Genomic DNA, 13428 nt, shown 5'->3' on the forward strand with positions numbered 1-13428 from the left:
TGACTGGATTAATATTACGTAATGTATAATCTATTGGGTGTGAACATACCGCAGTAAGTCATGGGCACATTGGTTAATGGGGAGCAACAGGAACGTCCTGCATTAAATCATCATGAAATATCCCTCTTTCCGAATGAAAGATCTAAAAAAACATCAAAGCTTCCGGTCTAGCACTGGCGCGCTCTGGTTAGCTTTACTGATGATAAAATGAAGGCAGGTTTGTTGTAGTTCTGCAACACGCCATGCTGAGGCGCACTTTCCCTACCGTACAAGTTTACGTGTTCATATCCACGCACACAGTATTTGCACCAAACTATTAAGTTCATCATTTTAAAAATATAAAAAAAGTTACCATAAGGTACAGTTAAATAAAAATAAGCACTTGTATACAAATCATCTGGCACAAACACTGACAATACACAAGGGTATTAAGTAAAAGGTTTTTATTTAAATTACAAAAAAACATTTATAATGGGCTACAGTCTACGTCAAACATTGATAGCGCTTGATGCATATATTTCATGAAGTGGAAAATGAGCACTTTATAAAAAATAGATATCTACATTGTAACATAAACGACAGTATGCATTTCCAAAAGTGGCTGTGTGGTCCGAACATTTCCTCCATGATATAAAAAAAAAAAAAAAAAAAAAGATCTCCACCACTTTAAAGATTGACAGCAGCACTAAACATGATCTACTTTAAATGGAAGAATATGTACTGGTGACATTCACGAAGCCATGACTCCCAATATAACAGGCAATTAGTCAAAAAGTCATAGAGTAGATAAAACGTATCCACAAAATCGGTCTGTCCATCATTTTCAAATGTCCAGGTCTTAACAAATTATTATGTTTAACCTCTCTACACTAATCTCCTTTACTTTGGTGTCAAAAGCAGTGTGCAATATTTACACAAACAGACGGTTTACACAAAGAATTAAATGTAAAAAAAAAAGTATTCCACTGCGAAATGAAACGGACTGAATTGAAGTGTTGTTAATGTTCAGTCTTGAAATAAACAATTGCGATCAGGGTGCCACATTACACGTTACATAGCGGAGAGTTTTTCTGTAGGAAGAGAAAGAAAATGTGGGACGGGTCAATTGCATACAAACCGGGTTGTTGGTGCCATTTTGTAGCCCAGAGATGTAAAGAGAAAACACACACACACACACACACACACACACACACACACACACGAGGGAGGGGATTGTTGGAGCAGTAGGTAGCAGAGGAGAGTCCCAACACCGGGGTGACTTCTACTCCTGGGCCTCTTTGCCAGTCATCTTGTAGATCTCAGTGGGGCCATCGACATGAGTGATGGTAGTAGTCAGCTGGATGTCCTCTCCGCTGTTTGCTCCAGTATCTCCTGCACGCACGTTCACAACGCATCGTCAGCACAAAAATCACCCATAACACATGAAACATACACTCGTCACGTAGTCTTTGGTTCTGCTATTGTTGTGCACATTCCCTTCCGTTACAGTTTGAAACGGCCGTGATACTCGAAAGCTGATCAAATAAATCAACGCCGAAGGTCAATTGGCGAAAGGCTTGTTGGATGCAGTTCGGGGAACACTTCCAGAACCCCAGACCTTCTTTTTCTCCTCCTCTCCCAGCGTATATGACGTCAGAAGATGGATGGATGGTTTTGATTACATCCCCGCTTTGCAGCCTACCCCCACCCGGTCCTCACCGTTCCCTCCCTCTGCCTGGAAGGAAGCCTGGTGTCCATTAGAATCACTGGCTCGGGCCAAAAAGACCCGTCTTTCCCGAGGGAATCTGGGTCCTTCTGAATGACCTCCCTCTAAAAACAAACTTTGGATGAATAGGCAGCTCTACAGCAGAGGACAGACACTGCATCAGAATTAAGTGAGCTCCTGGGACACTTACGGCATTTCCATAGTAACTTTGATTGATTAACAGAACAGGATTTTTAGGGTTTTGCAATCCTAAAAAAGTAGACCAACCCCCCCCAACTTAAAGTGAAGAAGAACCAACGTTATCCTGGATTGGATATAGCAAGTATGCATACACACAGGTGTTGTGAAAAAAAACTATATCCATTATATGATCAAGTATATTTAATTACTCTGGCTAAAAAGGTAACTTCTACAATGGTTGGAGTACACCGATAGACTACCTACTTCCTAAAGCAGTATAGAACATCTAGTAAAAAGACATGAGATCTCTCTACATCTAGAAAGTTAGTCGAATATGTAGTTACCCGTGATGCACTGACCACTTGACTGATCGTCGCCGTAGCGCTTGTGAGACGGTGCGTAGAGGAACATGATGGCGAAGACGTACAGGTTCCACATGCCGTAGATGCCGGTGAAGAAGGCACTGTTCACCTCCACAGTGTGCTCTCCCCAGTGCCAGTGGCCCTCATTCACCTGGACACACACACACACACACACACACACACACACACACACACACACACACACACACACACACACACACACACACACACACACACACACACACACACACACACACACACACACACACACACACACACACACACACACACACACACACACACACCATATGTTTTGGCACGATAGCAAAATAGTTTCTGCAGTCACTGACATTTAAAAATATATATCCCCTATCGACCCCCTCAAATAGTCCCGTTGATGGCGTTAACGGGAATATTTCATCGTGGCACTCACCTGACTGATGATGAAGAAGATGACGGTCATAGCGGCGCAGGTCAGAGTGACCAGCATGAGGAACTTGAACCGGAAAATCAGTCCCTGAAGGGAAATAAGGCGGACAAGTAAGTACCTAAATAGTTAATCAAATATACATATCAATTGGTAATAATCCATTGGCTACGCAAGAAGAAAGCACCAACCTCATAGTGCAGCCGCCTGGCCTTGGACATGGCGGGCAGGGACGTCCTTTTACCGCTGATGTTGCGGAAGACTTGAAAAACCATGAAGCAGAGGAAGAGGAAGTAGAGACAGGCACAGATCCCTGCCACGATTATGAACGCCATCTGAGGAAACGCCAGTCAAGGAAATGTAGAAATAACGCCTTCCTCATCAGGAGATATGAAAGATGGAATTACTTAGTTTACACAATTACAGACTCCTTGTGAATCCAGTAGACGTTGTGTACAGGAATGCAGGTCTGGCCTTACAAGCTCCAGAACGCGGTATTACATACAGACTAATGACTGTCTTCATCAAAGCACTGAGAGTCAGGTGCGCTGCATTGCTTTTTCCTTCGGGTGCAACGCAAAAGTAAGAGAAGGGGGAGCAGTGAGAGTTCGGCAGCTGTTTGTGACGGGGCGAGTTGATGAATCTTGCATCGCTCCGCTCAGAAAGCAATGCAAACAAACAAACGGGGACACGCACATAAACACAGAGTCCCGGTGCCCCGGGCAATACTTCCACATATGGCATTACTGAATTATTTCCTGCCTTATTAGTCTGAACACTTTCCAGTTCGGTCCTCAGCAAACTAGAGGAATGCATCAGACATGCACTGCAAGAACAAGAGGCAGGGAAGTTACTAGTAACAGCAAGAACCTGAACGTGGATTAAAACACACGACATGGTCACGTTCACTCTTATTACCATCATATCTGTCAGACAAGCGGTTTGCTTTTCTCTTTATGCGGTTGTCAAACACAGTAAAAAAAAAAGGATACAGCTAGCTCAGTTCCTACATCAGACGCCCAGATGCTGTAGAAGGGGTTGGTCAGCTGGACTCCTCTGGAGGCACAAAAAAGAAACATTAACTGTCACCTTCATATGGCAACATTTCATCACAAAAAACAGAACGGATATGAGAGATTCACGGGTCGTTAAAGTACGGTTTGTGGCAGCGATATTTAATCGCTGTGGTATAGTAAGTCTCTGAAGAAAATAAACGCGGTCTCACCTCTCGCACATGTCAAAGATAAAAAGGCAGAAGGAGCCGAACACAATGGGTCCGACCTGCTTCCAGTAAATTGAGAAACGGTTCCTCTCCGTCTGGTCCTGAGAGGAAAAGACAAGACGCGCTTAATGGACGGGATCTATTCATATCGATTCATCGATCCTTTGGGATCACGCCGTGGAGAACGGCTGCAGTGTACGGTACCATGAGGTGCTCCCCACAGAAGATGATCCAGAAAGAGAGCAGCATGGAGTAGAAGATGCCCTGCCGGATGTCCCCGAAGAGCAACATCCAGGTCCAGTCGAAGCCAACAGAGAACCACTCCACTGGTATGTTGATGAAGGTCATGGAGATACCCAGAGCCAGGATTACCCTGAGGGAGCAAAAAACAGGCTCACGACTAAACTTTAACAACATAGACGGACTTCATTTGTAGCATCAGGAAGGTTTAAAGCAGGTTTAAATATATCTATTGAATAGTTATCATTTTAAATGATTCAGTACTTTTTGTGAATTGGCTACGTTTTAAAGAGAAAACATACGTAACTATTTAAAGTGTTTATTTTTTTGTCGTCATTTTAATTGACTTGCACCTGAATCTGTACTAGTACATCTTTTACGCTGACACGATGTTTTGGGAGCAAGGCTACATCTCCTTAAGCAGGCTCATTTGGTCCGAGGACATTATTGATTAGATGAACGTGTTCCGCCACGAGCACAGCGAGCCCCCACTGACCCGTTCAATTCTACATAATTTACTACCTTTCCAAAGTCACTCATTATCACAGCCAACCTCCCTGAACCTTTGAAATCCAGACAGACATTCAGAGGTAATTAAATAAGCCGGCACGAATCGAGAACAATCGGCCTACAGAAAGACTGAAGCAGCAGGTCCCTGCATGCCGCCACTAGATAAAAGGGTGATCGGAAACGGATAGTTAAAGAGGCCAACGCAGAGCTTCAGCCCGGGGGGGAGGGGATCAGCTATAAAGGGAACCTCAAAACATGTGGTAACAAAATGTTTTCTGCAAATGCTGTGAGTACTAGAAGAAAAGTAACGCAGGTTCTAAGCAATCCCCACTGCAGACGGGCGTGAGCCTATTGTAGGGTCGACAGAGTGAAACCACATTGGGCTGGTATGCAGGGAATGTGTCCTGAGCCCCACCGACACAGACGGGAGTGCCCGCCTCCATCTGTGTGAGTGGAATGAGCTCACAATGAAAAATCGGGGAAGTTGAAAAAATAAAAATAAATAAGCGTAACACCAGCGAAATTCCCATACGATATTCCAACGGATTAGGAAAGTCCAATCAATGTTTGTGAACATGAATTCTTTCCAGGCCAGAAACCAGAAAAGTCTCACATGTCCCAGGATCGTACGAATGCTGAAAATGGGAACGGGCCCAGTAGAAGTCACCGGCACATACAGAAGGACGGCGTGCGTCTGTGTGCGCGTGGTGTCTCAGCCAGCTGGTGTGAGCGCACCCTGAAGGTGTGTGTGTGTGTGTGCAGCAGTGTGTCGGTTTAGTGCAACACTCAATTGTAAACTATTAACATGAAGTTCGAGCTAAATTTAAAGAAGCTCGAACTTGCACAACACTGCTCACTTTGTTTCAGCTGCCGTTACGATGTCAAAAAAAAGGTGAAATTCTTGAACAATAATAAATACTGTGCCAACAATACAAAAGGTGAACAAAGAATACAAAATGAGGGAGTGGTCTTACTTCTCCAGCAGCACAGGAGGTCTCCTCATGAGGGTGATCCGTCTCCAGTACCAGATCATGATGATGAGGATGCTGGGTGTGAGGAATGTCTTCATGGCAAACCAAACTTTGGTGAAGCCTCCATTCTGGTGGATGCTCTTGAAGAAGAAGAAAAAAAAATAGGAGTAAACTATTTGTGTTGTGTATTTGGGTAAATCAATTTGTTGGGGGATTGTCCCAATCAAAAAGGCAAACTTACAACGAGACGAATGTCTTTGATTTCTCCGATCCCCACGTTGACCTTCTTCCGCTCATTGACCGGCAGCCGGATGTTGAGGAGATAGTACTTGTGGGCCACGCTGCCGACCTCCATGAAAGGGAGTGGGTCACACTCGTAGTAACGTCCCTCATTCTCAAAGGTCTGGGATGAACACAGCAACACACCACATCTGCTTTATACCACAGACATCCGTTAAAGATAACAGAGCCGTCTCAGCAAGGTGTCTGACAGTTAAGACACAGACCACCATCAGCTGGAAGAACAGGCCTCAGTGTCCCGCAACTGTTCCAAAAGCGCCGTTAACTCAATCCCGTAACTGTGTTAAATGCACAGAAGAACTGCCATGAAAGCTGCTAATTCTAGTGTTTCAATACGGACTACATGTCCGGAATAGGTCATTCCTGGTATGCCAGTGATGTTATTCCAATGCTAAGGCAGCGTCATCTCCTCACCTTGGCAGCAGTGAAGTTGCAGCTGAGCTTCCTCTGTTCAAAAGAGTGAGCCATCTCGGTCCACTCGCTGACCATGTCGTCTCTGTAGGCCAGGCTCACGTCGATGGTGGCCATCGCTCCGTCCTCTGGAAAAAGAAACAGCAGTCCACTACAAGATCGGTATATATTTAGTAGAAATGATATCGTTAAAAGAAACTTTGGTATGCAAGATTGTCAATAAACATCCTTACGTCAAAGAGCAAAATAATTACAAAAAAATAAATTTATGAAATATTCAATTGATAGTACAAACGCGCCTTTTGCCAAAGGTAAAAAAAAAAAAAAAAAGCTGTGCAGTGCTTATTATAGTTCGGCTAGCTGTTATTATCCCAGTGACTGGATGAAATTAAGCCCTGATGACAGACAGCCACGGCCTTTAAACTGTGACACCAGCAAAGTGACAACGCTGCATTGACATGGAGATTTCCCCCCACTATACCCTGAAAGGGTCCTCTTCATTTCCATGCCAGTGTTGCTCATGCTAATACCAGAGCAGCGTGGAGAAGAGGAGGTCGATCATTAAATTCATTTAAATTGTTGAGAAGCTTCATGACTGCAGTTCAAAACGCGTTTTTATTTTGGTATTTAGTCTATTATACAAGGTTGAATCCCTGCATTTTAGTGTTAACATCTGGTCCTGTCACCTAGAAGGAGCCTGAATAGGCGAGATTCAAAAGGATTATTTCTCAGCATGTAAACATATTCAGTGATTCAGTCTGCTCTCCGCGGTGGCCCACAATCTAGGTTACTTCCTACTAGATACAAACTTCAACAAGACCTTGAGCTGGCCTCCAACAGCCCAGTGAATCCAGCAAAAACATGCAAAGCCAGGCTATTAAAACGGCATCTTTAGATCGCATTACAAAGCCAAGTGTTCTCTCCTCCAGCCCTCCAGAGTGCCTCTTGTGCCGTTATGAAACAAGCTGGAATGAAGAGAAACAAACTCGGTGGCCTGGGCTTTAAGGAAAAAAAGGGAAGAGGAGGAAGGGGGAGAGGGAACCAGATGAGAACTGGCAGCCGACCGTCTCTGCAATGCCCTCCGCTCTGCCATTGGTCGAGACGGACGCCCTCGAATGTCAGCTCGCCTCATGCATGCATTCCACTCCAGTCCAGTGGCCATTGCCACGGAAACTAAGCCTCCTCAACAGCTGTGTTATTGCTGGACCCCGGCCAACGGGTGCTTGGTGCTGTGCTGGAGCGGAGTGGTTAGTGGGGGCGAACTTCTTCACTGGTACGCACATTGTTACACAGATAAAAAAAAAAAGGTAGTCAGGGAAGAGTTGGCCTCGTGTTCGTTGTCATACAGCTGCGGATCATAATCCTCAAACCTTTGGCCCGGAGAGGGCCCTGCGGACGCCAATTTATTAATTATCGAAGGCTTGGCTCTTTTGACGGGTGGGGGGTGTTATTATAATTAACTACTCGGCTCAATGAATCTGAATCTAAAGCAAATGTTTAAGATGGCTACCCACACATTTTTCTAACATCAAATCATGCAGCATACTATAGCAGCGATAAAGGGCAAAAATGTAAATTTGTGACCCTCTTTCCCTGCTTAACTGCTCCATGACTCAAGTACATGATGCCCTATTAAACAGCCGCGTAGCTGAGCTATAGTTAATGCAATCTACAGAGTTCTCCTTTCTCGTACACCTCGTCTCAGGAGGAAAAGCCAGGGTGAATGGGTTCAAAACAGTCTGAAAATTGCAGGTTAAAAAAAAAAAAAAAAAGGGAATCCGACTGCTGCAGCAGTAGCGGCTTTCTGCTTCTACAGCACTCCGCTGCTTCCACGCGCACTTGTTCTCCCACGTCACGTAGCTCAGAGATCTGTGGCGTCTGGCAAAAAGACCTGTCTGTTGTCAGGCTGATTCACAGACTCCTCCACCACGCAATAAACAACCCAGCACCGCCCAACGCAGTTCCAGGCCAAGAATGTGAGCGAGCAAACGATGCGGATGACTAGACCACCGCTGAAACAGAGCGGTTTGGACAAGCCGGGCCGCACGAAGAAATACAGCACACACTTTCACAACCAGGCTTTTGTCCGTGAGCATGATAAAGCATCATTACTCGGGACATCAGAGGTTGTTATAAAAAAAAAATTAAAAACGAGGGTCAAGTTGACGTCAACATGTGTCATAGTCACATATACATTAGAAGCCAAAAGATTCAGAGTCAAAAGTTCTACTCGAGGCTATTTGGACTCTCTCCTCGTCCTCTGTAATCCCTACTTTTGGAAATCCAGACGCGCTACCGGGATCTAAAACGCGGTCCTCATCCAGGTACTAGATATTGCCATCCTCCACGATCTGGCATTAAACAAGAAGTCAATTAACAATTTACAGACATCAGATTAAAACTGCGTATTTGTGTTTTTCATTTCACCGGTGACACAAAGTCAGGATAAAAAATTTAAAAAAAATAAAGCATGAAAGTGAACTAGGAAAATCCCTGAACTGGTCTTGATTTCAAACAGTATAAATCATTAAATTGCGGGTGTTGGGGTTGGATAATAAAACTTTTCATGGTTTATGGGGATACAATAAGAAGTCGATCCAGATTAAATTCCCCCTCCTCCCCTCCTTCATTACCGCCCCAAAAGTTTCTGAAAAGCCAAATCTACAAAACCCCAAAAGGTCTTTAGAGAACAAACAGCAGGGCACCCGTCATGGTCTGCTCCTCCCAGAGCAACAGACATCAAATCTACTGATTAACACACATTTTTGAGAGTTTCTCAAGCATTCCAGCATTCAAACACGAGACGACATCCTACCATGGCGTCTTGCAGGGAGTGTAATGCTCTAAAAAGGCCTCTGCACTTGAAATCTACAGAGTGATTGGAAGGGACAATAGCTGTGAACATTTCGCGGGCCAGCCTGGTCATACAGCACTCGTGCAAATATTTGCCTTGAGATTGAGAAATCTCGAAAGAAATATTGACACAACATAGAGGAAAGAAAAATCGAAGACGCTGGAAAAAATGCAGTAAAATAACGTGCAACTTGCAATTAACGTTTGTCTATCTCAAGATTCTAGTCGGACCAAGTCACATGTAACAGGACACACAGCCGCTTAGATTTTGGACCCTCCGCCACGTCTTTGAAATCCACGTCCTGGGGGGGGAGAAACACGAGCAGCGCTGTACTCGCCCTCTCTGGAATCCCGTGAGAAAGCCTCGGCGCTCACCTATCTGGTTGTACATCTTGAACGCGATGTCAAACTGCAGGATGACCAGCATGAACTGGAACCAGGGGCTCATCTCCTTGTTGGGCAGAGGAATGTGGACGGCAAACACAATGTTGTTGGCCTCAATCTTCTTGGCCATGGCTTCATCGAAGGTGCGGATCTTTTCGCATTGGTCGGGACCCCAAGGCATGAACAATTTGGCTTCCTGTCGATGTTTGGTTGTGTCCACACACTTGGTGGCCAAGTACTGAACCGGCGTGGTGGTGCTCGGAGCTGGGAGGGGGGGACAAATACAGAGTGGGAGAGATGTTAGATGAGGTGTCATGTTGATATACGGCAGCAAAGTGTTTCAAGCTCCTGCCAGGCCCGAATTTCTCCTCAAACTAATAAATCACACAATACGTTAGAGTAAGAATCAATAAATAATACCAGTGCACTCCAGATTAAACTGTGCATGAACCATATTAATATCTTAGCGACCATTAAGAATAGTTTGGATTTGAACCAAATGTAGTGGAAACACTTTGGCAATTACTTTTCACACGGTTTAGAAAAACGCCTGCTAGCGAGGTTCTCCGGCTCTGTGAGGCGATGGAGAGGGAACGTTCCCGAAAGCTCTCGGACAGCGATTACACTGTTTACGCATCGGGATTCCTGAGCTTGACACGCCTGGGGTTTGCAGTCTCTACGGAGGATTTTACCAAGAAGATGAGTCGTGATAACGCAGGAACAAAAACACCGGTTACCTGCAGGCACGAGGTCAACATATGACCGCTTTGAGATGCTCGGTGCAGTAAATTCCTACTCTAAATATCAATTAGCGTGTCCATTGAGCCTGTTGGACTGTGGGCTGAGATACCAGGTACAACAAACAGGGGGTCAAGTCACTTTTAGGAATGTATTTCACCACGAACGACAAAAACCTTCACCGCTGTTAAAAAAGTACATTCAAGCAGATCGAGATGTGAACCAGTCGCTTTGTAAATTGCGATTGTCATTTTTCAACAGCCTCAATCTCTGCACAAAAGCAAAACGTATTGGTGTGAGAGGATATGGAAAGTGCTGCGAGCTCACTAACAACTGGTAAGCGCTACATAATAAAAAGGGCCCATCGTACAACAAGCAGCCACCCGGATGCTGGTCACCTCAACAACAATACAGGAACCAACCGGGCTGAATCTCAGAGACGAGGGTCATGAGCTGTAAACCAAAACATGCACTAAGGAGTCACATAAAGACTCGTTACAAAAAGACTTGTCCCCAAGTACCAGGACGTGCGATTCAACACTGTTACAAATTGAATGAAAGTCCACGTGTTCAACCCAATGGCAGTAGAAATAATTTGAAGATATGCGTGCAGATGCTTCCAATTTGTTTGAGCAAATTACCGAGAAATAAGAGGAGAAAAACTGCGGCCCCGGTACACCAAGCCGCTAGAAGCACATCTATGAAAGACTCCGTGAGCGGTTATTATGGCCGAGGGCGCTTGTGGGAAGTATTCTGACTCATGGGGCGGAACATGAAGGCCTTTTCAGAAGTTCACATGCAAAGACTAAAAAGTTGAAATTAGGTACTGCTAGCAAAAACTAACTTTGGAGGAGGAATACTTTAGTGTTGTGCATTTCATTACTTCCTGGTTTTGCCTTCGATCCATAACTGTAAAAAAGAAAGCATGGATCAAGACATCAAATTATATCTGTTTGAAAGTGAGAACTGAGGGGGGGGGACACCACCAACGGTTAACACACCCTTTGACGAACATACGCTGCACACACTCGTAAAAAACCCATCGTCAAAGGACCTTCAGTGTGTTAACAGATGCGTAAAGATAAAATAAAAAGAGGACACATTAGGGACAAAGGAGACAAAGCAAACGGAATTAAGCCCGGTTATCCATCCGCGCCCCCCTTGCAGTTTAATTATCTAGACACCCTGCAAGTCCAGCATCACACCGGCTCCTCTGGTCCTCGTCACACTGCGTCCACAAAGAAGGCCCGCTGACCCCATGCCGTGTTCCCGGGATTGTCGGGAAACAAGGAGGGAGAAAGAAAAAAAAAAAAAAAAAAAAGAGCCTTTCAACTCAATTACCCCTGCCGGCCCAGCCACCGAGCAAACACAAAGGAATCTGGCTTCATTAAAACCATCTCTGCCAGGAGGGAACCAAACAGGCTAATTTATCAGCAGCTCCCAGGGACGCAGGACAGACGGACTGGTGTTTGGGGATGTTTTCCACATGCAGCTGAAAAGGAAGGGACAGAAAAAAGGAAAAAAAAACATCTTTCACATGGACTAGTTTTCTATGAAATGTGTGTGTGTGTGTGTGTGTGTGTGTGTGTGTGTGTGGGTGGGTGGGTGGATTTGAAGAAACTTGACAGCAACTCCAATACAGTCCTTCGGGCGAAACACAACTTTGACAGCTGTTTGCACACGGTGTGTGTGTGCGTGTGTGTCTGTCTCAATGCAAATGCGAGCAGGGGGAAGAGGAAGGAAACGCGAACGTTCCGCCTGCAGAGCGACGGGGATTTGGGGAGACGGAGAGACTTCAAACAGGAAGGAGTGAAAGAAAGGTGGAGATGCTGCCGGGGGGGAGAAGAAAGAGAGACACACACACAGCAGACAGTCATTATACATGAGAGGTGGGGGTGAGGAGGAAGAGGGGGAGGGGGAGGTAAGAAGAGAGAAAGGGGGGTGGGGGGGGGTTGTATTATAGAAGTGAAAAAAAGAAAAAAAGGTTAGATGTATTTTAGTAAATTCCTGTGTTTTTTTAAGTATCCACGAACGCGGCATTTTGGCCCAAAGACACGAAGCCGGCGGCCGGAGGTGCGCGGGCAGCACCTGGACACAAAGCAGTGATTTTCCTTTTTTTTTACCTGGAGGTGCGACGTTAGTGAAGCGGCGCGTTGTGCGAGCGCGACTCGGTGTAAGAAGAACACGGCGGCTCACATTTCTCCTGCGTGCGGACGCGCGCGAGCGAACGGCCCCAACTTTCCCAACTCGTGCCCGTTTACGCACGGGTGACGTTCGTCGCCCGCCGCACAAAGGCGAAGGTTTCGGCGATGAACGGGAGGTGTAGAACTTACCAATCAAACCGCCGACCATGAAGGCAGCCGCCTGGAACAAAAGCAGAATAACCCCCACTATCACCAACTTTTTGGTGCTCATGTTTTCAATAATAGCTCCCGCCATCGTGAAGAAAAAAAAAACAAATATTGTGTTGGAGGGGAAAAAGAAAGTTGGACGAAAACGTTGCATCCACGTCCAGTAGTAAAGGTAAAGTGGGCCCCCTCCGCCGCGTCTGCTCCTCCTGCCTTTCAACTCCGAAGGAGGAAAGAAAAAAAGGAGAAAAAAAAGAAGCAGGAATCACATGACCGAATGGCACTCGGCTTTATCCCCAACCAGCATGCGCCCGACCGGGGAGGGATGTGTGGAGCGCCGGCGCATTGCTGTGGAGGCTGGTAATGCAGGTTACCGTGTCATCGGATGCCCATTTTAGCGCCCCCCGCCGTGTGTCCACCGGGGGGGCTATTTAAAGGGCTGTTTTAAGGTGTTCCCTTCTTGTGTTTAGTGGCGTCGGGAACCGTCAACACATTGTCTTTTCAGAGACTCAAAGTAAGCTAAAAAAGAAAAGAAAAACATCTGTGTTTTTAATACTAGTCTCTCTATTTTCTATTGTGTTCCCACAAGGAACGAGACATCCAACAGGTAAATTATTTTGGGGTGATTTTTTTGTAAAACATACATGTGTAGCTGTCAAAAAGAACCCTAGAAATAGTTTTTCATTCCCTTTTTTCATTCCCTCATAAGATGAGTTGGTTTAAGGGGCCTTAAACTGTTTGTATAACATAAAATGCTTCATGTCTCAGATCACAGAA

At 45.4% G+C, this 13428-nt stretch overlaps 1 protein-coding gene across 1 annotated transcript; it reads right to left on the bottom strand.

Annotated features, from left to right (window-relative positions):
• Nucleotides 1–428: 428 nt before the first annotated feature.
• On the bottom strand, nt 429–13068 carry wls (Wnt ligand secretion mediator). The gene is made up of 12 exons (XM_040169828.2): nt 12637–13068; nt 9557–9829; nt 6332–6456; nt 5859–6020; nt 5621–5757; nt 4101–4269; nt 3900–3997; nt 3667–3730; nt 2866–3009; nt 2681–2764; nt 2230–2398; nt 429–1371 (listed from the first exon to the last, which is right to left on the bottom strand). The coding sequence occupies exons 1-12, from the start codon at nt 12806–12808 to the stop codon at nt 1262–1264; spliced, it is 1707 nt and encodes a 568-aa protein (XP_040025762.1). The 5' UTR covers nt 12809–13068; the 3' UTR covers nt 429–1261.
• Nucleotides 13069–13428: the final 360 nt, after the last annotated feature.

The sequence above is a fragment of the Gasterosteus aculeatus genome, chromosome 3 (assembly GCF_964276395.1).
Source record: "Gasterosteus aculeatus chromosome 3, fGasAcu3.hap1.1, whole genome shotgun sequence".
NCBI lineage: Eukaryota > Metazoa > Chordata > Actinopteri > Perciformes > Gasterosteidae > Gasterosteus > Gasterosteus aculeatus.

Excerpts from the sequence above, each read along its gene's own strand:
- wls (XM_040169828.2), bottom strand. The coding sequence starts at position 12,808 with ATGCAACGTTTTCGTCCAACTTTCTTTTTCCCCTCCAACACAATATTT. Across the intron at positions 9,830-12,636 it reads CATGGTCGGCGGTTTGATTG|CTCCGAGCACCACCACGCCG; the intron begins GTAAGTTCTACA and ends CCCCCCTCCCAG. Across the intron at positions 2,399-2,680 it reads TCTTCTTCATCATCAGTCAG|GTGAATGAGGGCCACTGGCA; the intron begins GTGAGTGCCACG and ends GTGTGTGTCCAG.